Source organism: Ictidomys tridecemlineatus, chromosome 2, assembly GCF_052094955.1.
Source record: "Ictidomys tridecemlineatus isolate mIctTri1 chromosome 2, mIctTri1.hap1, whole genome shotgun sequence".
NCBI lineage: Eukaryota > Metazoa > Chordata > Mammalia > Rodentia > Sciuridae > Ictidomys > Ictidomys tridecemlineatus.
This window is the reverse complement of record NC_135478.1, coordinates 217376164-217401350: the sequence shown is the minus strand read 5'-3', so window position 1 is coordinate 217401350 and position 25187 is coordinate 217376164. Positions and strand designations below refer to the sequence as shown.

The following is a 25187-nucleotide window of genomic DNA, read 5'->3' as shown; positions in this document are numbered from 1 at the left end:
TTAAAGGATCCTTTTAGTTGTCCTTAACTTATTTTGGCAGGGCCCAGCTTATCCTAGGTTTGAATCTTCCTGATACCTTCCATACGAATCTACGGTGACATTCTGTATTTGCTCTTGATTGAATGTCCCTTTCTCTAAGTTCTCTGAAAATCCTGCCCTGTGGCTCTCTGTGTGCTTCATAGTAGGAACTATTTTTATATTTCTTTCATTTCCTCTGTGGCATCTAGCACAATGCCTTATATGAAAGACCACCATAAAATCTTATCAACCCAACTTATTTTTGTTACCAAATGCTAAAGTGAGTCTTTTTAGTGTATTTGTTAAAAGTGTCTTTAAAGGTAGTCTTTCTCAGACATGTGAAAATATAAGGCATTCCCCCATAAACCAGCCCTGAATAGTAAGGATGATTATACATTTTACTACATTTTAATATTTAAGCAAAAGATAACTAGCAATTCCGAACTCCTATACCATGAGGAAACATAGTCAGTGGTATTTCACAGCTTTTGTGCAATTAAAAAACAAAACTAAAATTTCAAACCCCTTTTGGTGGCTAATTTCTTAATTAGGACCTAGATTTAGCAAATGTTAGTGGTATTGTACTTGCTTGACCTCTTTCTCTTGCTCCTACTTTTTTGGGCTGAATCTTTCAAAGCAAGTGCTGACATCATGCTTCCCCTTTAAAAATCTCAGCACATGTGTCCTAAAAATAAAATCACATTACTGTGAATATTTCCTTAATACTACCTAATTCCAAGTTATATTAAAAATTTTCATGTATCTCCCAAATTGTTTTTAATATAGACTTTTTTTTATAATCAGAATCAAGGATTGTGTTTGATTTTGTTTCTTAAGACTTATTTTGTTCCTCCCTTCTCCTGTCTTTTTGGTTGTTGTTGTTAACAACTTTAATGTGCTTATCATATATGAGTTCCTGTGCACGTACATGTGCACACACACATATAACTTTTGAAAATAAACTAAGTCTTGTGGAATATTTCACATTTTGGATTTGTCTTGTTTGTAGTTTCATACAACTTGTTGCCCTCTTTCCTGAATTTCTGTAAACTGGAAGTTAAGTCTAAAGGATCAATTGCATTCAGGTTAAACATTTCTGGTAAGAATTCTTTGTGATGCTGTAAACCTCATACTGAGATGTATAATGCCAGGCTACATATTTATACACTTCCTTACTAATGTCACTTATTTACTTTGTCTTCACCTATATTTCTTTCTCATAACTGTTTTATTCTTATATTCTCACTTAGATTGAATATATTGAACATGTTGATAGTCTTCTTTTAATAATATCTTAACCTTGAGCTGTTAGAGCTATTAGTGTAAATTTTCTTTTTCTTTCTTTTTTGGTACTAGGGATTGAAGTCAGGGGTACTCAGCCACTGAACCACATCCCCAGATCTGTTTTGCATTTTATTAGAGACAGGGTCTCACTGAGTTGCTTAGTTCCTCACTTTTTCTGAGGCTGGCTTTGAACTTGTGATCCTCCTGCCTCTGTCTCCCAGCCGCTAGGATTACAGGTGTGCACCACCATGGCCGGCATTAGTGTAAAATTTTTATCTTCTCGGTAGAAGCAAAGATAACTAGGTTGACCATCAATGAAGCTGCTGAATTTTGAGTTTGGGGTCCTGCTTTCTCCACTGCGATTCTGCTTTCCTTTTTCCCAGGACCAATGAAATATTTCCTCCTCAAGATCTACTCCCCCTGGGCAATATTTTCAATCCAGACATTATCCTCTTCCCTCCAGCTCAGTAGAATAAAATTTCCTAGTTTTTTTTTTTTTTTTTTTTTTGCTGTACAACTGTAGGCAGCCTCTTTCCTCTAGTTTTTTTTAATATTTATTTTTCTTTTTTAGTTTTCGGCGGACACAACATCTTTGTTTGTATGTGGTGCAGAGGATTGAACCCGGGCCGCATGCATGCCAGACAAGCGTGCTACCACTTGAGCCACATCCCCAGCCCTCTCTTTCCTCTAGTTAACAAGATGAATAGGCTATATATTATGAGGATCAAGTAGTATGAAGTGCTACACAAAAATAAATAACTGTCATTTAATGCATGTTGTATTAGTTTTCTATTACTGTGTCAAAATACCTGAGACAATCAACTTACAAGGTTTATTTTGGCTCACACTTTCAGTGTTCCATAGTCAATAAGCCCTGTTGCTTTTGGGCCTGTGGCAAGATAGTAAATCATGGCTGAGGAAGCCTGTTCACCTCATGGAGGTCAGAAAGCAGAGGGGAAGGGACCATGGTTTCAGTATCCCCTTCAAGGGCACATCCTCAATGATTTAACTCTCCCAACTAGGTCCCACCTCTTCAAGGTTCCATTACCTCCCAGTAGCACCACAAGCTGATGACCACATCTTTCGAATATAGGCCTTTGAGGGACTCTTAGATCCAAACCACAATGCATGCCAATGATTCAATGTAGTATCCCCAAAGTTTGTTTTCCATGGAAGAGAAGGAACAGGCACTATGGAGGTAGACAAGTATTGGTAGTAATAGGAAGAAGGATTTCTGGGTTGAAACAAAAATTCCTTGTGGAAGAAATGAGGTTTTAGGGACAAGTAGAGTATTAAAATCAAACAGATAAAATAGCTTAGATCTGACGTGAATAGAGATCTATTGCAGGTACACAAAGGAGAAAGGTGGAGGAAATCCCATAGTCATTTTCCAGTCAACACTGGCATGGGTCTGGGTGCCTTTCTGCAAAATATTTTCTTTCTTATGCTCTCCTAGTGTGTTCTCGTGTTCTCTCTCTCTCTCTCTCTCTCTCTCTCTCTCTCTCTCTCTCTCTCTCTCTCTGCTTTTGGTGTGCTAGGGATTGAGCCCAGGGCTTTGTGCATGCAAGGCAAACACTGTACCAATGAGCTCCTCTCTTTTTCTTTATCCTACTTTTCTAAGCTTTCTACAGTCTTTTTTATTTTATTTTTAGTTCCCAAGTTTTATTCAAGAACTCTTACAAAATATTTCATATAAAAAAGTTTTAATCCTCATCTCCCTGCTTTTCTTTATCCTGGTTAATCTGGAAGTAATGTAATTCATAACTCTCTGCATTTAGTGACTGTGCAACCAGTTATGTAGACTAGTCTTCAATTTTTTTGTGGGGGGGTGAGATATTTCAAATACCTTTTGGAAAAAGCCACCTCAGGTGTTACAATGACCTTGCTCTTGCTCTTTTCGATGGTCACAACCACCCCACAGAGATTCGCGGCTTTTCTATTCAATTCTGTCTTGGAGAAGCTGCTCAAAACTGGCAGTGTCCATGATTCCATCTTCTGCGCAGGGTGGGTGCATTCAAAGGTGAACTTTATAACATGCTTCTTCTTCTTCTTTTTTTTTTTTCCCCTTTGCCACAAGGTTTTTCATAGGCGCCATGGTAGCATCAGAGGCAGAAAGGGTCTTTGGTCTTTAATAAACAAGTAAAAATGATTATTCATAACTATAGTTAGCAGCTATATGACTTATGATGTGCTAAGAACTGTGCTCAGCAATTTGTTCTCTCATTTAATGCAGGCAACCTGTGAGGAAAATATTATCATCCCCATTAAAATGAGAAAACTAAAACCCAAGCATAAGTTGTCATAAGAGATAGTAGGTTGTGGAATCCAAACCCATGAGTTTGATTATTATGGATATTTTGCATTATCCAGAATTGTAGCCTTTATCCCTTTGTTCTCAAAGTCAAATATTTGTATTTACACTTTCTTTAACCTTCTTGGCAGATCTGTGTGCCTTACAGTGTTTATATTATTTACTGCTCTCTTCATATACCTTTAAAACTAGCTGCATTTCCAAACTGGAGACTCAATTAAGTAGACTGGGCAGAAATGCAGAGGAGGGTTGCTAGTACTTTTCCATCAGATGGAATGTGATTTCAGTTTTTCCCATTTTGAAAGCACTTGATTACTTGATTAAGATGATGTCTAGTTTTCCACACTATAGATTTTCTGTAGTTCCCTCTATAATTATTAAGAATTCTGTGGGGAGATATTTTAAAACTATGTATATATCTAAATCCTTATCAAACTTCCAGTTTATATATTTATTTACATCTGTATGCTTTTACTATTCAATGGGTCAAAATACTATATGCATATAGTATTTTATATATATTGTTTTTAAACTCATTTGTTCTCAAGTTGGCCACTTAAAAGCTGGCCTGTTCCCTTCTGACGTGCCCCATTATTCTTTGAGCATGTTCTTAGTATGACTAGAGGCTTCGGGCTCATATCTTCACTTCTTCAGTTCTGGAATCAACTATTTTACCAAGAGGAAAAGTGGAGAATGGTACTTAGAGGCCGAGGTCTGGGCTAGTTGTACTAATTGTTTTGTGGATTCACTCCTGGGTCCTGACAAGGGAAAGAGAATGTGTGTACTTATGTACCCAGAATCTATTTCTACAAATAGATTGGTACCACCATTCCTAGTACATCAAAAGGTTTTCTTCTTTTACCTTTCCATATTTGCAATTCATTTTCTCAACAATGAGAAATCTGGCTATTTTCCTTAACATATTAAGTTATTTGATCAAGCCTCGCTACATGACCATGTCTTGCTGCAGAAGCCTCCTGCTCTGCTCAGTTGCTCTCTACAAACCACTGCCCCTCTATGCTGCCCTCTCAAAGGCAGTTAGCTTCCAGAGAACACCTCACACCAGGCATTTTCGTTCATGTATGCACTCCTCAGACTCTATCATAGCTCTGGCTGTCTCCCCTTCACTGATTATGCTGTGTGGTCCCCTGACTGCACACACCCTCTATAAAATATAAAATTAAAAATATATTCTCTTGCTGGGTGGACGGCACACCTGTAATCCCACCGGCTCAGAAGAAGGCGGCAGAAGGATTGCGAATTCAAAGCCATCCTCAGCAATTTAGCAAGGTGCTAAACAACTCTGTGAGACCCTGTCTTTAAATAAAATAAAAAATAAAAATAAAAAAAATTCTCTTTTGCTTTTTGTAAAACTTCAGTGAAATAATTAGGGAAGGTGGGCTAGGGTTGTGGCTTAGTGGTAGAGCACTTGCCTAGCATTGGGTTCGATTCTCAGCGCCACAGGTAAAATAAATAAAATAAAGGTCCATCAACAACTATATAAATATAATTATTATCCGTAATTTTTCTTTAACATATCTTCAGGGAGCTAGTTCAAGAGGGATGGAGTGACTTCCCGAAGTCGCACATCCTTTATAAAGCAGGCTCTAAATGCAGGGAGGGCTCTTTCCACTCCATCTATCTATGGTATCTCTGACCAAATGCAAAAGTATAGTACTTTTCTTTTTTTTCTCCAGTAGAAATGTTTCACACTAATTCAGTTTGTGGTCAACTATAATTTCTGTGTTTTTCTTTTCCTGCAATGATATATGTGACAAACATTGGTGCAGTAGAAAAAGAATTGTAATTTCAACTGTATCTGTGAGACTTCAGGCAAGTTACTTGCTTACCCCAACTATGAAAAGGAGGTAAGAATAGTTTAGTGAGTCTCTGCCTGCGGGAGTGAGATGGACCACCCTCCATAGTTCCCTAATAAAAGTTACTTAGTTTCTTCCTAATGATAGGCCTACAGAAATTCTGCACAAATATTCCGTTCAAAAGTTCTTAACATGGGCTGGGGATGTGGTGCTCGCCTGGCATGCGCGGAGCGCTGGGTTCGATCCTCAGCACCACATAAAGATGTTGTGTCCACCGAAAACTAAAAAATAAATATTAAAAAATTCTCTCTCTCTAAAAAAAAATCCCTTTCAATTCTCATAATTATACTTCCAAGGCAATCTTTGTAAAATCAACATTTGTTAACTGCTACACACACACACACACACACACACACACACACACAGCTGTAGTTGGACACAACACCTTTATTTATTTTTATGTGGTGCTGAAGATCGAACCCAGCGCCTCACACGCACATGCTAGGCAAGCGCTCTACCGCTGAGCCACAACCCCAGCCCTGTAAACTGCTTATTTTTTCTTTTTTGGTTCTAATTATTTATAATGACAGTAGAATACATTTTGACATCATACATAAATGGAGTTTAACTCCTCATTCTTCTGGTTGTACATGATGTGGAATTTCAGCTATCGATCGTGTAATCATACAATGTCTGAGACGTTCCACTCTCCTTCCTTGCCCGTGCCCCTCCCTTCCCTTCACTCCCCTCGGTCTAAACCAGAGCACCTCTGTTCTTCCCTAGCCCCACCCTTGAACTGCTTCAGTCCTTCATTTTATCATCTTACATTTGGCTCTCAATTGCATCCTTCAAAAATATTAACAGATGGTCCATGATGCACTGAGCACTGTAAGAGCCACTTTTTGTACTATTTCTCTTCGCAGGGAAGTCATTTCGAATTCTTCCCAACTGGGGAATTGGGAGCATTTAAAGTTCAGACAGGTTACTTATAAACACGCAGGTTCTCCTCCATTCCTTTCGCCAACAGCCCCATGCCAGGGCTGGTTCCTTCGGTGACAGACATTAATGAATTCCTCTTGGGGACAACCCTCTACCCAACAGCAGCCCCATCAACACTCCTATTTCCTAGCTGCTCGCTGGGAATTCGGGGACGACACTTCCCGAAGTTTGGACTGCACCGCGCGTCCCTCCACTTCGGAAGGACACAGCCGCCCGGCGAGTCACCTCGGCTGGGCCCCCCCACAGGACGCGGGGCGGCATCTCCGGTCACCCGTGGGCGGCCGCTAATTGATCTCAGATTGCCCTGGTGGCGAGGCGACACTAGCGGGCTGAAACTTCCTAGCTTCCGCGTCTCAGAACACAGACGCAACATCGGCCCTTCTTCACTCGGCAGGAACTTCCCCCGACCTCGGCTTCCACTCAAGAGATAACGAAGCCGGCGCCTCGCACGCGCCCGCCGTCCTCCTTCGTCCGCAGCCGCGCGCCCGATGCCGCTGCGCGTGTCCTGACGCCGCCTCCGCCTCTCCAGCCCCGGGCGCCCTTCGGCGGAGAGTTCCTTCAGGCCGCCGCGAAGCGAGCGGGGGGGGGGGGGGGGGGAGCGCGCGCCGCGAGGCGACGACGTGCGCGAGACGCACGGCCCCGCGCAGAGCGCCGGAAGCAGCCGGGCCCGGCCTCGCGCGTCGCGCGCGCCGCCCACACCCCCGCCGCCGCGGCCTCGCGCGCGCGCGCACTGAGGCGCCGAGGCCGCCGCCGCCGCCGCGGCTGCTGCTCCTGCTGCTGCAGGAGGCGGCGCTGGCTGGCGGCTGCGCTCGCTCCAGTCGGCGAGCGGAGCAGCGAGCGAGCGTGTGTGTGTTTTTTAAAGATGGCCGGAGCGGCGGCGGCGGTGGCCGCGGGAGCAGCAGCTGGAGCCGCCGCGGCAGCCGTGTCGGTGGGGGCCTCGGGTCGGGCCTCGGCGCCCCCGCCGCCCCCGCCCGTGTACTGTGTGTGCCGGCAGCCGTACGACGTGAACCGCTTCATGATCGAGTGCGATATCTGCAAGGACTGGTTCCACGGCAGGTAAATAAACCCCCTCAGCCCCGTCGCCGCCGCCGGCCACCGACCAGCTGCCGCTGCCGCCGCCGGCTGGCCGGCCGCGCCTCCCTCCGGCCGGGCCGCCGCGCCTTGCCCCGCACCCTACGGCCCCGGCGCGGAGCCCTCAGGCCGGGTGGAGGGGCGCGCGGGGCCCCGGGCTCGCCGGGCAGGCTGCCGAGGGGAGCCGGTGGGCTCGCCCGGCCCGGGCGAAGAGTCGCCACAACAAACAGGAACAAAGGGGGCCGGCGGAGAAGTTGGCAGGGGGAACCCAGGCCGAGGGGACGCTCCGGGCGGCGCGGCGGGGACGGCGGCGGGCGCCGGTAGGGCCCGCAGCCCCCTCGCCCGCCGCCGCCCGGGCCGCCGCCGCCCCGCCCCGCTGCGCCCGGGGCTCCGGCCCGACTCGCCGGCCGCCCCGCCGCCTGCCCGGCCGGCCGCCGCGCCTGCCTTGCTTCCGGGCGGCAGCGCTCGCTCTGGCCGCGCGTGTCCCCGCCGCGGGTCGCATCGCGTCGCGCCCCCTTTCCATCTTTATCAAACTTCCTGGGCCGTCGGGCGGCGGGACGGGGGCGGCGGCGCGGCGCGGCGCGGCGGGGCTGGACGAGTAAACAGAGCAACAGTTGAGGCACTCTCGGGGACCTGCGAGGTGCGGGCGGCGGGGGCCCGGCGCGGCGGCAGGTCGGCTCCGGGACTGCCCACCCGGCAACACACCCCCTGCCGCCGGGGGTGGGCGGAGGGAGTGGGCGGCGGGGCGAGGGGACAGCTCCTCCCGACCCCCCGCGTAGTCCTCGCGCGGCGGCTCAAACTTTACAAAGAGTGCGGTTGCAGTCGCCTGCGGGCCGGCGACATCAGGACGGCCCGCGGCGGCGACCGGGGCGCCGGGGCGTCCAACTTTGGGGCGGCTGCGGCGGCGGTGGCGGACGTTGCCCTCTGATTGCGCCGAGCCTCGGGTTTGACGTTTGTGAAAGCTCGGGCCGCCTCCGCAGCCAGGCCGCCGACTCGTGTGTTTTGTAATCAAAGTGTGAGGCTAATAAAGGGCGGCGCCACAGCCTCTTGACTCCGGCGTGGGAGGATTCGTAGGCTTTTAAACAAAGAAACTAGTTGAGGTTGGGCTCCCAAAGTCCTTATTTGGGTGTTGTGGCAAAGCCTGCGGTCACCTTTAGGTGAAGCCGGTTTCCTAGGCACCGTTGGGTGGTGTATCTTGGCTAGAGCACGCTCGCGAGTAGTAGCTGTTATGGTGACTGTGATTGTAGGAAGTGTCCTTTGATTGACAGCAGGACATTTAAATACAGCCTCCGCTCCCCCCTCCCCAATTTTACTGAAACAGTGCACGACCAGGCCAGATGTCTTAGTCTCCCTCTACTGGTCCGGCGAGAGAAAACCATTTAAATTACAAGGTTCTTTTCGGCATTGAGTTCTAGGTATAGTTTACTTAATTTTGAAGTACACTTAGTTTTACTTAACCAGGTTAGAGGATTCTGGCGACAGAAAACAAGACAACACATTGTCACTTTAGAAGAAGGCAGCATCCTTATTTTATATAAGGCAATCTCTTAAGAGTCTGATAAATGGTGGAGGAATATTACTGCAGTTTTGGCACTTGTGATTAAGAGTAAACTATCATAAATTTTTTTAAGTTTAAACTGATGTTTTCCTATATTTTGATTATATATAAAAGTGAAGTTTGAAGATATAAAATCTTTCCAATTCTAACTCTACATCCTTTGTTTGTAAAATGTTCTAAGCAACCAGAATAGAGAATAATCCAAGCATGTACTGTATAGAATAAGAATTAGAATCCATAGTGATTATGTAAATGTTTGTTTTCGATGAACTGTTTTTTGAAATTGAGGCTTTTTAAGCTGCATAAGAAACTTGCTCCACTATGCAATGTAGAGATTTGATGGGTAGTAAATTTTAGACTAGAGCTTTTTAAATCTTAATTTAGATAACCTAATACTATACCCAACAAGCTTCAGGTATTTTCTGGAGAATTTTTTGTTAAATGTGTAAGTACACATTTGTAAACAGGAGAAATTGAACAGGAAATAAAGAGGACATATGTGAATGAGATACAGAGAGGCCAAAACAGGTGTCCTCTGCTTTGTCACATGTGTGTGACTTCATGTTTGTGAAAGTGACCCTTAAATAGTACTTTTTGAGCCCAAGGTCTTTGTGACCACCAATAATTGAAACTTTAATGTTATTCAGATTCAAAAGTTAGAAAATTTACTAATATTTCCTGCCTTTCAAAGGAGTATCTTTTTTTTAGTAAGTTTAATTCTTAAGAATTAAAAAAATAATGAACTAGATTATTGGTAATTTAGGATCTATGTAATTTTCTTGGGCTCAGTATTTTTTTTTTTCTTTTTGGTATTGGGGATTGAACTCAGGGCACTCTACCACTGAGCCCCAGCCCTATTTTGTATTTTATTTAGAGTCAGGGTCTCACTGAGTTGCTTAGTGCTTCACCTTTGCTGAGGCTGTCTTTGAACTTGTGATCCTCCTTTCTCAGCTGGGGTTACAGGTGTGTGCCAATGTGCCTGGTCCTGGGCTTAGTATTTACTCCACTGTTTAGTGTACCCACGAAATTTTATATATATATATATATATACACACACACACACACACACACACATACATATACATGTATATATACACATATACATATATATGTATATATACACATATGTATGTATATATATATACACATACATATACATACACACACATATATTTTAACACATCAGACTTTCTTGTTTTTTTAAAGATATTTATTTTTTAGTTATAATTGGACACAATACCTTTGTTTTATTTATTTATTTTTATGTGGTGCTAAGGATTGAACCAAGGGCCTCACACGCACTATGCAAGCACTCTACCGCTGAGTCACAACCCCAGCCCCAGACTCTTTCTTATATACTAATTATTAAGCAAATATAAGAGGATTGGCACCTAAAAGACTAAGGTATATCTTCAATACTCATGCTCAGATGTCTTATAGTTTACAGAAGTGGCATCAGCAGAGGAGAAAGCAGGGGAGTAAGAAGTTGGATACAGAGAATTGCCTTTATCTGGAAAATTTTTTGATAGTTTTATTTTTTAAATAAAAGAACTTTTTAAATTTGAGGAGTCAGTGAATGAGTGTAAATTTTGATTCATCCTGCTTGGAGTTTCTGATACTCAGAAATCTGAAAAGTTGTCATAATTTCTTCTGATGGAAGAAAGGTCCTTCCTTGATGTTTTTCAGCAAGGCTGAAGGGGGAATGGAACAGCTTCTTCCAGGTCTGGGTGTGCATCCTCAGTGTTCAGGAGTTCCCATCCCTTCATCCACCCAGGCCTTTATGCAAGAGAATGGAAGAAAGAACACTCACCAGGTATGGTGTGGTGTATAATTGCTACCCTAGCTGAGGAATTAGCATAATTTTCCAGGAAAAGTTCCTTCCAACCTAGAGATGAAATTCTTCCTTTCCAAGTCCTGGGTGGAAGTAGGACAGTGGAGGTTCTTCCTGATAATGCCTTACTCTCTAATTTTCAGGTTCCATGACTTTCTATAGAACTTTGACATCATCCCATGAAAAATGTATCACTGCCCTAAGTAAATTGTCTTAGAGTGTTTGTTGTGTTCCCATTAAAATCAAACATTTTTTTAAAATATGTTTTTAGTTGTAGATGGACATGACTTTATTATTTTTATGTGGTGCTGAGGATTGAACCCAGTGCTTCACATGTGCGAGACAAGCACTCTACCGCTGAACCCCAAACTCAGCCCCAAACTAAAAAATTTTGATAATTGATTTTTAAAATCTCATATTGTTTTTATTTCTAAAAGTAATTTGGGAAAATTGAAAAGTAATATAAAGGGCCATGTCTTCCAGAGATAACCTATATTTTAATATTTGAGGTATGTCTCTAGGTATATTCTTCCTCACCACACCCCAGATTGAATTCAGGGACACTTTACATCCCCAACCCTTTTTATTTTTTATTTTAAGGAATGAACTTGCAATTCTACTGCTTCATCTTCTTGAGTAGCTAGAATTATAGGCATATTGCACTGTGCCTGGCATGTATATCCTTTTTTTAAAAAAATTGGTATTTGTTTTATGCATTCTATTGTTAACTAAATTTTCCATTAACGTGTACTTTCCCTATATCTTTAATGTTCTTTGAAAACCTTTTTAGTGATAGCATAGTATTTAATTCCATGAAAGTACTATATGCTTGAAAATCATTCCCTTTTTAACAGTTGCTTTACTACTTTCTTATATTTATTAATGGTATGATTGACATATTTTTAAGAAATTATTGTGGGTATCTCTATTCTGTAGAGTAAACCAGATAGTCAATACACATGAAACACTTAGAAGAAGACCTGGCATGTGTCAGTTCTCAATAAGAGTTTTCCTTGAGCTAGAATTTTTGGTCAGAAGGTACGGATGTTTTTAGATTTTCTGTGTCTACTACCAGATTGTCCTCTAAAAAGGTTATTCCAATTTATGTTCTCATCAGCAGTGCCCACCTTCTGGTTCCTTGCATCCTTACCAATCTAAGGTGTTATTTATTTTTACCCTCAAAACAAATAGAAACTTTGCTGCTCTGTAGATAAGTGAATATTCTCACCAAAAGAAATATCCAAAATTATTCATACGGCTGGGGTATGCTCAGTGGTAGAGCACTTGCCTAGCATGTGTGAGGCACTGTGTTTGATCCTCAGCACCACTTAAAAAAAAAAAGTCCATCAATAACTTAAAAAAAAAAAGCCAACCAACTATTTATAGCAGTCCCTGAACTGGAACAACATAAATATCACCAACAGTAGTTTGGATAATTTGTAATATATTCATAGAGTGGAATGCTACTCAGCAATAAAAAAGAATATTCTATTGATGTATGCACCATTGTGGATGAATGTCAGAGATGTAAAATGGAACAGAAGAAGCCAGGCACAAAGGAATATACTGTTTGATTCCATTTTTGTGAAATTCAAGTACAGGTATAATTGAAGGATAGAAGCCAGAGAGTGTTTATGTTTTCCGGGGGCTATTGACTGAGAAGGAACTTCTTGGGTACAGGGAATGTTTTGTGTCTTCCTCTTGGGTACTGGTTACCAGTGTATGGATCCAAAAATGTGAGTTTTCTGTGCACCTAGGATTTAAAAAGAAACCTTTTATTTTAATGTTTGAAGTATACTTTAATCACTAAAAGTTGTTGATGGACCTTTATTTTATTTACTTATATTTATATTTTATTTATATGGACCTTTATTTATTATATTTATTTTTATTTTATTTATTTTATATATTTATATGGGGTGCTGGAAATTGAACCCAGTGCCTCATACTTGCTAGGCAAGTACTCTACCACTGAGCCCAGCCCACTAAACAGTTGTAAAAATTAAAAATTTGCCAATTTGGTTGCTGATGTCTAGTATTTTGTAATTTTGGTTTTTGTTCTTGTGTTTTTTCATTTAAGTATGATGTTGACTTTGGTCTAGTTTGTTGTATACCAGACTCTTCTCTTGGTGCTAGGAATATAGCAATGAGCAGAACAAAGTGCTTGCTCTCTGGTTACATATTCTATTGGGGTGCAGGAGAGGTAAACAAATGCATATGGCAAATGAGCGCAGAGTGCTGTGAAGAAAAATTGAGCTGGGAACAGAGAGAGATAGAGTAGTACTGATGCTACTTTCATCTGGTGTGATTATGGAAAGCCCTGAGGAGACATTTGAACTCAAGAATGCCAGGCCAAAGGAAAAAGAAGTGCAGGGTCCTGAGGGTGAGCCATGCTTGTCATTTTATAGGAAGAACAAGAACACTCATGTGGAGGGATATGGGGGTCATTGTTGGGTCTCATAGGCCAGGACTAGTATTTTGGATTTTACTTTAAGTAATGATTTGATCTGAGTGGAGGAGTAACTGAGCTGACATAATCTTTAAAAGAATCAGTCTTGCCTGGCGTGGTGATGCATGACTCTAATCCCAGCGTTTTGGGAGATAGAGGCAGGAGGATTGCAAGTTCAAAGCCAACTCAGCAACAGTGAGGTACTAAGCAATTTAGTGAGACCCTGTCTCTAAATAAAATACAAAACATGCTGGGATGTAGCTCCATGGTTGAGTGCCTCTGAGTTCAGTCCTCAATAAATGCCGCCCCCCGCCCCCCCCCCCAAAAAAAAGAATCAGTCTTAATTTGGGCGCATAGCTCAGTGGTAGAGGGCATGCCTAGCATGTATAGCATCTCAAGCTGATTTTGCCTGCTTGGAGAATAGACTGGAAGAAGGCAAAGGTAAAGGCCAAGATACCAGTAAGAAGAAGACTATTGTAATAATCCAAATGACAGATGCTCTGCAATGTTTTAGTAGGTTTTGGTAATTTACAGATGTCTTATGTTGATGTTTATTTCTGCAGCTTGAATGAATGAAGGACTTAATTCATGGGTAGAAGAATTGGGTGGGAATTTCTTAGGTACTTGCCCTACAGAACCACAGAAACTCACTTGAACACTTACCAAATATTTTACCAAGTGCTAAATACTGTTCTAATTACATTACATGTTTAATTAACTCATCTAATTCTCACATTTGCCTTGTTGGATAAATGTCAGAATTATCCCATTTTACAGAATTATCCCATTTTAACTAAGGGTTAGAGAGTTCAGTAACTTCCCTGGGGTGCAAAGCTAGAAGGTGAGAGCATTGCAGTGGCTAAGTGCAGAGCTCATGGCTAAACTAGTAGCTGTCCTGGGTATCCTCTGCTCCTGAGTAGTACCCAGACTCAGGAAAACAACTAGATGGAAGTGGTTTTGTTTCTGTCTTGAGGGTGTGCAGATAGAACAGATTTGACAGGGTTCCAGAGAGAGATGCCTAGAAACCTCTTACTTTTTTTTTTTTTTTTTTTTTTTGGTACCAGGGATTGACCCAGGGGCACTTAACATCCCCAGCCCTTTTGTTTTGTTTTGAGACAGGGTCTTGATAAATTGCTTAGGGCCTTGCCAAGTTGCTGAGGTTGTCTTTGAACTTGTGATCTTGAGATTACTGGCCTGCGCTACCATGCCTGGCAACCTCTTATTTTTTTGGTTCTTTTTAAGAATTATGTTCTTCAGTATAAATATCTAAAAATGTATTACTGCTTTAGGGACAAAATATTTATATAATATTTGAAACATTTTCAGATTTAACTTTGCTTTCATTTTTGTTATAAATGGATTTCTTATTAGAGTGTATTTGATTTTTTAAAATTAGTTGGGAGTTGGAATTATTTTAAAAACTTGTTTTATAGACATTTGTTCTTAAATAATGACATCTTTTAGTGTTAGTATTATAAACTCACTAAATGAATGTATCTCCCCATAATAAAACAAAGTGTCCATTTATTGAACTTTCCAACTTCTTTTTTTTTTTAAGACAGTTTATAATAGGGGTAATAGTGAACATAAGAGTTTTCTCATCAAGCACTTTTTTTTTTTTTTTAAACCATTAGTTTGGGGGCAGATTTCTGCTTGTTATCCTCTTATATCCTGTGTTTTTAGATTTGAAATTGAGCTTTCTGATCATCCAAGGGGAGGAATGCTTTTATTTTTGAAGATTTGAAGTGGGGGCTTGAGAATAAGAACAGGTGTAGAGCAGTTTGATTATAAAGCATGCTTTGGTTGATTCTAGCAATTTAAACTCCAAGATAATTTGCACAGCTTTTGAACAGCTGGCGGGTGCTGATCTCACAGCTGCTAGCTACCAAGTTTTTGGTTCTTTTTGGAAGTTACATTTTATTATTATAGTGATCCTTTATTTTTCTTCCCTCTTGAGGTAGTGAAGATTGAACTGGGGCTTCACACATAGTAGGCAAGTACTCTATGACTGAGCAACATCCCCAACCCTTTTTATTTTATTTTGAGATAAGGTCTTGTTAAGTTGCTTATGCTGGCTTCGAACTTGTGATCCTCCTGCTTTAGCTTTCTGATTAGCTGGGATTACAAGTGTATGCCACTGTGCCAGTCTTTAACTTACTTTTCTGTTAATAAAAATGTTACTTTCCTCATTAATTATAGTGTGAGTTAATAATAACTTGTATTTGTGTGTGTGTGTGTGTGTGTGTGTGTGTGTGTGTGTGTGTGAACTCTGGTTCCTTTTATTGGAAAATCATGTTTAGAAACTGATGGCTGTTTGGCACTAGGCAGGCTCATTGCTTCTAGGTATACTCAGTAGACAGAGCTAGGAAATACACTAATCATCCACATACATGGACATCTGTGTTTGTTTCTGTATCTCTGTATGGTGAAAACCACAAATTTTCATAATGATACCTTTGATTTTAGTCCAACAGCATAGGGTTTATTTTAGTCTTTTCCTTTTCCCTACTTGTAACTTTTTTGTCCAATAGTAAGAAACTCAACTCTCATTATCCATGATAAATATATTTGTTGAATCCCAGTGAATACATAAAGTAACCCTAGAATTGTTAACCCATCCCACTGTGAGAAACAAATTTTCTAGGTATTACATTGTTTTTATATAGTTCTTTTTATCTTTAACCTTATGCTATCCAGTCAAAATACTGTTTTCCACAGTTCTTAGATTAATTCTTTTCTCCCCTACTGTGGTATACAGTCATTTTTATTGTAACATATTTAGGTTTGTTTATTACTGTTTATATTGCAGTTTGATTCCTCCCACATTGTAATTGGTTGTAATTGTTGATTCATAAATTTGTGGTTTTATGAAAGGTATACAGAGAAATGTCGCTCCCACTTTGTCCCTCCTATAACTTTCTCATTCTTTTTTCTACACTTTTTCATTCACATCTTTAAGTGATCAGTCCCTTTAGCTTCTGGTTTTTCGTGTGGGGTGTGTGTGTGTGTGTGTGTTTTGATTGTTGTCTTTAACTTATTTTTTGGTGCAGAGGATTGAATACAGAGCCTTATAAATGCTAAGTCCACCATCTGCTACTAAAGCCTGTTTGTGTTTGGTTATTTATTTAATTTTATATTTTATGATGCTATGGACCAAACCTAGGACTTTGAACATGTTAGGCAAGTGCTTTACCATTGAGCTGCACCCGACCACCCCTTGTGCTTTTAGTTTGTTTTTCCCACAAACAAGCAGACGCTTATGTATTTTATCTTCTTTCTTTACCTGAAGGATAGAATATTATAAATGCTTTTTTGTACTCTCCCCGCCTTTTTAAACTTATATATATTGGAAATCACTTCATGTCAGTTCATAGAGATCTTTATCTCTGTATAGTACTCCTTTGTGTGGATGTACCATGTTTTATTTATGATCACTCTCTTGTACATGGGCATTGAAGTGTATGGTATTTTGCAGTCACAAACAATTCTGCAATGAATAATTTGTGCGTATGCATTTTCATACTGTTGGAAGTATATCTTTAGTTAGATTGCTTAAAGTGGGATTATTTGGTTAAAAGATATTTGCAATATTGTTTTATTAGGATTACTAGGTTTCTTTCCAGAATGGTTGGACTAGTTTGCATTCCCACCAACAGTGTATAAGAATGCCTCTTTATCCACATCCTTGCCATCAGGATGCTGTCCTGTTTAAAATCTTTGCCAATTTATGGTATCTATGTTTTAATAGGCATTATAAGTGAGTTTGAACAATTTTCATGTTTTAGAGCCTCTTTTAGAATCATTTGTTTACATTGATTTCTGATTCTCTCAGGTTTTTGGTCCTTTTCCCCACTTTTTAAGAGCTCTTTATATATTAGAGATATTAACCCTTTGTGATGTGTTCTAAATATTCTCTCCCATTTTTTACTTGTCTTTTGGTTTTGTTTATGGTGATTTTTTTCCTGCCACATATTTTAAATATATATATATATAATTTATTTATTTATTTATTTATTTATTTTTAAAGCTTTTTTTTTCAAATATTTATTTTTTAGTTATTGGCAGACACAACATCTTTGTTTGTATGTGGTGCTGGAGGATCGAACCCGGGCCACACGCATGCCAGGTGAGCGCGCTACCGCTTGAGCCACATCCCCAGCCCTATATATATATTTTAGTTGTAGATGGACACAGTACCTTTATTTTATATGTTTTATTTTTATGTGGTGCCAGGGATTGAATCCAGTGCCTCACTGCATACTAGGCAAGTACTCTACCACTGAGACACAACCCCAACTCCTTTGCCACATAATTTTTAAAAATAGTTATGTAGTCATATTTATCAATTTTTTTCTTTTAGTAAAAGGTGAAAGATATGATTTAAAGAAAAACCAGAGTATTGTCAACTGTTTATTTTAATTGGCTCTGGATTTTGAGTCATAATTAGCAATCCTTTCTCTACACCAAGGAGAAAGAGAATTTTATCCATTTTTTTTCAATAGTATATGTATGGTTTTGTTTCTTAAATTTAGATCCTGATTCATTTGGATTTTCTTCTTGTATATGGTACAAAATAGAAATATGATTTTATTTTTTTCTAAACAAATATCCAGTTGTTCTAGCACTGTTTATTGAAAAGTTCATATTTGCTCCAGTGATTTGATATGCCAAAAGTGTGTATGTGTGTTTGTGACCCAGAATTCCATGCTTTCTAGTCTGTTCTACCAGTCTGTCCATTCATGTACCAGCTTCACAAATTTTTTTTTTTTTTTTCTGGGTACTGGGGATTGAACTCAGGGGCACTTGACCATTGAGCCACATCTCCAACCTTATTTTATATTTTATTTAGAGACAGGGTCTCACTGAGTTGCATAGCGCCTCACTTTTGGTGAGGCTGGCTTTGAACTCAAGATCCTCCTATCTCAGCCTCCAAGCTGCTGGGATTATAGGCATACGCCACCACACCTGGCCAGTATCATATTATTTTAATTACAGAGCCTTTTATAGAATGTTTTAACTCTGGTAACATCAGTCTTTTTTTATAGTTAATGTTTTTTTCAGTGTTTTTCTGGCTATTCTTGCAGATTTCTTTTTCTGTAGGAACTTTAGTATCAATCTATCCAATTTTATTAAAAAGCTTATAGATATTTTTACTGGGATTATATTAAAATTTTAAATTAACAGTGAGAACTGACATTTTTATGATATTGAATCATTCTCTCCCAGAATAGGGGTATCTCTCTTTTTGTATCTTTCAGGTATTTTAAAAAATCCTTCTTTTTATATATTTTGCTCATTTCTTGTTAAGTTTACTCCTAAGTATTTAATTTTCCTTGTTTATTGTTATAAATGGCATTTTCTCTACAGTTTGTTTATTATTGGTTATTGTTTATGTATATGCAGAATATATCTTTTTAATGTTACTTTTGTATCTTGTTGTCTTATTAAAAGAATTAAGTTAGTTAAATCATTATAACTAACTAGTTGGCCAGAAGTTCATATCGTATGCAAATAGAGGTGATTTTACAGGTTTATTCTGCCTCTGATTTCTCTTTAATAATTTCACAGGCTTACATCACTAGTTCAGAGTTGAGTATTGACAGAGATAGTTCTGTTCCTGGTCTTACTGGACATGCTTCTATGTCCTGATGAAAGAAGATACTAACTTTAGGACTGATTTTTTTCATATAAGGAAAGTTCTTCTGCTTTCTTCCCTCTTTCCTTCCCTCCTTCCCTCCTTCCCTCCTTCTCTCCCTCCCTCCCTCCCTCCCTCCCTCCCTCCCTCCCTTCCTTGCTTCCTTCCTGTGTTTTTGTCATAAATGGATGCTGAATTTTGTCAAAGACTGCTTAAGCATCTGTGGAAACAACCCATATACCTTTTTCCTTAGGTCTGATAATATGATTTTAAGCTAACTTGTCAGAAGATGCTATGAAGAATAGGCTCTTGGGTAAATAGCCTTAACTACATGATTCACTATTGGATATTTAAATTGTACCTTATGGATGCTCTGTACCTAAATTTAAAGATATTATCTGTATCTAAATTTAAAAAGATCACTGCCTTTGATAGTTTTTAGAATAAAACAAAACTGACATAAGTGACTTAGAGGAATAAAGAAATACTGAGCAAGCAAATGAATATAATAGGAGTCCCCAAAGCATAAATGACCAGGAATTTCCTTAAAGCAGCAGTTTCTTTTAATCCTTCCCACTGACCCTTCCCCCATACTATGGAGTGTTTTGTAAGCCTGTGTTTTGTGACAGGGATTTAAGATGAAAGTTCTGAAGATTCATAATGGGGCTGGTTTATCATTTACTGAATGCTATTGGAGAAAATTAAAAAAACAACAACAACCCAGAAGTAGAATATGCTTTTAGATAACCAGTTTTGTCCCCCAGGGACCATTGGTAATGTCTAGAAACATTTTTAACTTGAGGCAAAGGGTGATTACTGCTGGCTCTAATAGGTGGGGGTGCCGTTGAACATGCACTTGTGGGCCTGGTACAAAATGGCCAAATGTGTTCTTGTTGAGGAACCCTGATTTATGGATTTTTCTTTTTGTGTCTGTCTTTTCCCTTTTGTAATCTGCTTCAGAAAGTACTTATCCTATAAAATTTTCAGGTTTTGGATATTGCTGATTTACATCCCTATAGTGTCTTTTAATATATTCTTCTTTTCCTGTAACATGTTTCTTTCTTCCCTGCAGATTGGTAGTTGACTCTAGAGGAGCTTGATCAGATTCAGGTTTTTCCCTTCAAGAATATTTTATAGATGGCTGATGTAGTCTTCTGTCTTCTATCAGGAAGCTAATCAGAAGGCTTAAAATGTCTAGTGGTTTCTTTTTTTGTCATGTTTGCAGACATCATTGAAAGCTAAATAATGATGGAAAGTAATATTTTCATTTCAAAGTTTCTTCTTTGTTAGCTGCAGTACTTCTGTAAAGAGAAAATTTTCCTTCAACTATTCATTTACCTAGTTGTACAGTGTGTATAGGACAGGCAGAATCAAACACTTGCTTTCCCTCTTCTTTAGTTTTAAACAATTAATCAGATCATTAGCATTCTCCATTGTTATTACTTCAAATAGAAACTAAATGTATAATATTTATTAGTTTTAGGCTATAAAAAGAGGTAAAAAGATGGATACAAAATGGTTTTTGTCTCCTTTGACCACATAACCTATCATTAAAATGATAACATCAACAAAAATGGCAACATGGCAGTGTGTACCTTCAGCTGCTGGGGATGCTGAGGTGAGAGAATTGTTGGAAAACAAGATCCTGTATTAAAACATTAGCAACACAAAACAAAACAAAACGAAAGATCTGGGAAGAAATTCAAGCAGTGTAGACAGATTGAAAAGTGAAAGTCGTTTTTCTCTTTCCTACAGTCCCAACCCCAACGATTAACACCATTATGTGAAAAGTTTTGAGTTTTCATCCAGAGGATGGGATCATATTATGAACCTGTTTCTGTATCTTTCATTCATTAAAATTTTCTGACAATCTAGTAAAGTTGTTTTTATGCCAGCATATATAAATATCTCCTTTTTAGTAGTTGCATAGAATTCCGTTTTGTGGATTTGCCCTCTGTTGAGTGTGTGTGTGTGCTTGGATTGGGTTCTCTCTTCCTATTTAAATATATATATTTAATGAAATATATATGTATATATGTAAATAGATATTATTTGTGCATATATTTAGCTTTTAGAATAAAACAAAACTGACATGCATTTGGATATCCTTAAAGAAGGTTTCTAGCATTATACGTTTTGAAATTGTTTTTATCTGTAATCATATTTTAAAATTTGTGTTCTAGAGGGTCCATTGATCAAAGATAGGAAACATAAGAAAACTGATATACATAAGTTTGATGAGCTTAAATATGCAATCCAAATGTAAGATGATTCTTTACTAGAGCTCTAAGTCATATTTATCTGATAATTCTGATACATCAAAAATCAGTGTTAGGGGCTGGGGTTGTGGCCCAACAGTAGAGTGCTTGCCTAGCACAGGCAAGGCCCTGAGTTTGATCCCCAACACCACATTAAAAAAACAAAAAACAAAACAAAACAACCATATATATATATATATATATATATGTAAAAGGAATCATCTTTAAAAAATCAGTGTTAGAATTGAGACCTTACTGGAAATAACTGCTATATTATCTTCTTTGGGGGTAACTCAATTGTCTTCTTTAAAATTGTCACTTTTAAAAGTGAATCCCAAAGTGGAGAAATTTTGAGTTATTTCTTGGGCTGTCCCTAAGATGTATTTCATGCTTCACAGTCTTATTCTGGTTAATAAAGTACACAATTTGGCAGGGGAAGTATCTTCTGGAAACTCCAGATTATATTAATATCTGTAGGTTTTATACAGAAGAAAGGAAAAAGGAAAGATCGATTGGAGGGACAAAAGGATAAAATATTCTTTTCTTTGTATTCACTTTCAATTTGGAGAGTAATATGAAGCTTTTTCAATCGACAGCCCTTGTTTGAGCGTCCATTTGATTACTTTTCTAAACTCATGCTAACAAAATTCAATGTTAGAGAAAATACAGTGACATTATATCCAATTTATATTTTATAGTGGGGAAGGGGGATGAAACACTTTCATTTTTTTAATGAAGTGCTTCTCTTTCTTTAAAATTTATAAATGTCATTTTCCTTGAGCACAAAACAGGAATTCCAAACATCTAAAATATTGACTCCCCTCTACCAGTTAGTAATCATAACCATTTGATATCATATGCTGTAAAATCATGGAATTTCAAAAGCTGGGAATACCTATACCTTTGTAGATCATTTTGTGTGTGTGTGTGTGTGTGTGTGTACATGCGCGGGTGTCGCGAGTGCATTAGGGATTGAGGCTAGATCTTTGTGCATATTAGGCAAGTGCTGTACTACTGAGCTATATACCCCCAGCCTTCGTTTGTTGTTTTTAATGTGCAACAACTGTTGTCTGGTGAGTGGTTGCTATTTTACAGAGCAACAGGAATGTAATCTAGTGTGGTCAGTTTGATTTATATACTTCCCATGGATTCCTTAATACTATATTAAAAGGAAAATAAAATGGTCCTGGAGATCTCCCTGGAGGTCCTGGATATATTCCCATTACACAGGAGCCCTGCAGGCTATTGAAAAAATCATGAACAAAGTTCAGAAAAGCAAAACAGTTTGGATAGCATCCTGAGTCCCAAAGTGACAAAGTATAGGACCCAAGGAACTCTTGAAGCAAAGGTTTCTAGCCAGTGGCTTCAAAAACTTCTTGGGGGTGATCACATGGGAGTTTTCTCCCCAAAAGATTGAGTTTGTGAGTTCCTGGGCTTTTCTTCTCTGTGAGCTGCCAGAGTGTTTTACTTGTCATATATGTAGATATAAAGCAAGGGAGCAGTGGTAAGTGATGATATCAGACAGAGGAATAATTTTTAAGCTCCCACGGGCCACAGAAAGGCTATTACTTTGAGTGAGATGGAATTCTTTCAAGGTGTCAATATGAAGAATAACAGGAGGGGCTGGGGATGTGGCTCAAGCGGTAGCGCGCTCGCCTAGCATGCGTGCGGCCCGGGTTCGATCCTCAGCAGCACCACATACCAACAAAGATGTTGTGTCCGCCGAAGAACTAAGAAAAAATAAATAAATGTTAAAATTCTCTCTCTCTCTCTGTGCCCCCCTCTCTCTCACTCTCTCTTTAAAAAAAAAAAAAAAAAAGAATAACAGGACCAATTTACATGTACCACTGTGGTTTCTAGAGGGCAGGAGGAAGGAGACCAGTTAAGAGTCTACTGCAGTCATCTCATCTCATACAAAGTTGGTAATGGTGAAGGTGATATGAAGTGCTGAGATTCCAAAGGTATGCCATTAGGATTTAGCTGAAGATTTTTAAAGCAGGTCTTAAGAATCAAAGAAGACTTCAAAGATTCTGTCCTAAACTACTTGAAGGATTGCCAGTAAGTAAGATGGAGAGGACTGCAGGAGGAACAGGTCTCGTCAGGAAGGAAGGGAATTCTACAGGATATACTTCAGGTTGAGATGCTTATTATCCAAAAAGAAATATGAAAATGGTAATTACATGTTCGGCTCAGGAGATAAAAATTTAGACTTATTCATTCATGTACAAACTCCTAGTTGTTTCTCAGATCAGACTTGTTCTTGCCTTGAGGCCCTTGCATTTACTTCACTTCTGCTTAGAGCATCCCTCAGATATCCCAAGGCTTGCTCCTGCACTTCTGCTGTTTTTTTTTTTTTAAATTGTCATCTTCTCATTGAGGCCTTGCCTAACCACTCTTAATATAAAACAGAAATTCCCCTGCCCTCTAGCACTCTTTTTTTCTCCATTGTACTTACTACCATCAGACACACTACATATGTACTTGTTTGGTTTTTGAATTTCAACAGAGTAGATTTTTTTTTTTTAATTTTTATTGTTGGTTGTTCAAAACATTACATAGTTCTTGACAAATCATATTTCACACTTTGATTCAAGTGGGTTATGAACTCCCATTTTTACCCCGTATACAGATTGCAGCATCACTTCGGTTACACATCCACTGTTTTACATATTGCTATATTAGTGTCTGTTGTATTCTGCTGCCTTTCCTATCCTCTGCTATCCCCCATCCCCTCCCCTCCCATCGTCTCTCTCTACCCCATCTACTGTAATTCATTTCTCCCCCTTGTTTTTTTTCCCCCCTTTCCCCTCACTTCCTCTTGTATGTAATTTTGTATAACCATGAGGGTCAGAGTAGATATTTGATTTGTTGATTATTATTGCTGCATTTTCATTGTCCTGATAGTGTTTTGGATGAGTAAATGTGAGCCAGAAATCAGCATTTTGAATTCTTCCATGGCACAAAGTTTGTTTCTTTCCCTTTTTTTGTAGTATTGATGACTGAACTCAGGGGCACTCACCACTGATTTACATCCCCAACTCTTTATTTTTTTCATTTCTTTTTTTTTAAAACATTTTTTAGTTGTCAATCTATCTTATGTTTATTTGTTTGTTTATTTATTCATATGTGGTGCTGGGAATCAAACCCAGGGCCTCACACTTTTTTTTTTTTAAAGAATATTTATATTTTAGTTGTAGTTGGAAACAATACCTTTATTTATTTATTTATTTATATATATATATATGTGATGCTGAGGATTGACCCCAGGGCCTTGCATTTGCTAGGTGAGTGCTCTACTGCTGCGCCACAACCCTGGCCTTCCCAGCCCTTTTTGAGATAGGATCTCACTAAGTTGTACAGACTGGCCTTGAATTTGCTCTCTCTCCTGTTTAGCCTCCCAAATAGCTGGAATTACAGACTTAGAACACTGTACCTGGCACAATATGTATCTCTTGATAAAGGGAAGAAGGTGGTATCAAATGTGTATTTTACCCATCTATAATACGGCATGTACCTTTGTCTCTTAGTATGTCTCTTCCTTGCTTTTGCCTTCTTCCATGGGTTTGGTTATCTTCTAGCTATATCTTCTTGACCCAGTCTTTTGCCTGGTCCTAGCCTCTTGACTTTCCTCCTCATTTTCAGAGCCATCCCTCTCCATATCTTCTGTCCCCTCACTCCACCCCGCCCCACCCCATTCTTAAATATAATTTAGCCTAACATTTGTTCTCATATGAAAAGCTTCTCTGGACATTCCCTGGTCATCAGCACAATTTCTCCATTCTTAAATATTTCCTAAAGTGTTACTTGCTTTGCAGAACTTAAGATAGCTTGTGGGAGCTTGTAGCTCAGTGGTAGAGTGCTTGCCTCGCATGTGGAGGGCACTGGGTTTGACCCTTAGCACCACATAAAAAAAATAAAATAAAGCCATTGTGCCCATCTACAACTAAAGATAGCTT

At 39.5% G+C, this 25187-nt stretch overlaps 1 protein-coding gene and 1 pseudogene across 1 annotated transcript in view; one reads left to right on the top strand and one right to left on the bottom strand.

Moving 5' to 3' along the window:
* Nucleotides 1–1806: 1806 nt before the first annotated feature.
* LOC101969792 (large ribosomal subunit protein eL22 pseudogene) lies at nucleotides 1807–3397 on the bottom strand (annotated as a pseudogene).
* Nucleotides 3398–7168: 3771 nt separating this feature from the next.
* The window catches only part of Kdm7a (lysine demethylase 7A), an 82246-nt gene continuing 64227 nt past the window's right edge, over nucleotides 7169–25187 (top strand). Inside the window, exon 1 of the mRNA XM_078040637.1 lies at nucleotides 7169–7485. Within this exon, the coding sequence (XP_077896763.1) occupies nucleotides 7292–7485 (194 nt within the window). The 5' untranslated portion in view covers nucleotides 7169–7291. The remainder of the gene's footprint in view (nucleotides 7486–25187) is intronic.